The sequence below is a fragment of the Eimeria mitis genome, genomic scaffold, assembly GCF_000499745.2.
Source record: "Eimeria mitis Houghton genomic scaffold, Emh_scaff5071, whole genome shotgun sequence".
NCBI lineage: Eukaryota > Apicomplexa > Conoidasida > Eucoccidiorida > Eimeriidae > Eimeria > Eimeria mitis.
The window spans coordinates 231-791 of NW_013573366.1; the positions used below are offsets into that span (position 1 = coordinate 231).

General features: G+C 47.6%; 1 protein-coding gene across 1 annotated transcript in view; it reads right to left on the reverse strand.

Annotated features, from left to right (window-relative positions):
• Nucleotides 1-454: 454 nt before the first annotated feature.
• EMH_0079600 (crooked neck-like protein 1, putative) overlaps nt 455-561 on the reverse strand; it is a gene marked incomplete at both ends in the record, with an annotated part of 900 nt that continues 793 nt past the window's right edge. The window contains one exon of the mRNA XM_013500148.1: nt 455-559. Within this exon, the coding sequence (XP_013355602.1) occupies nt 455-559 (105 nt within the window). The remainder of the gene's footprint in view (nt 560-561) is intronic.

Consider the following 561-nt stretch of genomic DNA (forward strand, 5'->3'; position numbering starts at 1 on the left):
TTATTCATATATTTACTTATATATACATTTATATATTTGTATTTATATATTTATATATATTTATTTTTTTTTTATTTTACTTGTTTATGTAGGGGCATAGAGAGGAGGAGGCTGGCAGCCGTCTCTAAGCGGAAGTCAGCCGCCCTAGCTCTTGTCTCCTCCATAACAGCATCAATTGTTTTTTCTATTAAACTCTCCTGCTGCTGCTGCTGCTGCTGCTGCTGCTGCTGCTGCTGCTGCTGCTGCTGCTGCTGCAGGCGCGTGAGAGCCTGCAGCAAGCCGAGGAGATAGGGGGGAGAGAACTCATAACGAATGGCGTTTATACGCAGCAGCAGCAGCAGCAGGAGGCAGCTCGAGTTGTAAGCATGCATATCTAGCATAAGCTGCGAGGAGAAGAGACAAAGTCTGTGGCTGCTGCTGCGCAGCAAGTCTGCCCGCAAGCGAAACATAGATTTTATGAAGGAGCTGCTGCAGCTGCTGCTGCAGCAGCAGCTGCTGTTGCTGCTGCTGCTGCTGCTGCTGCTGTTCGTGTTTGACGGCAGTATAAGCTAACAAAGCAAG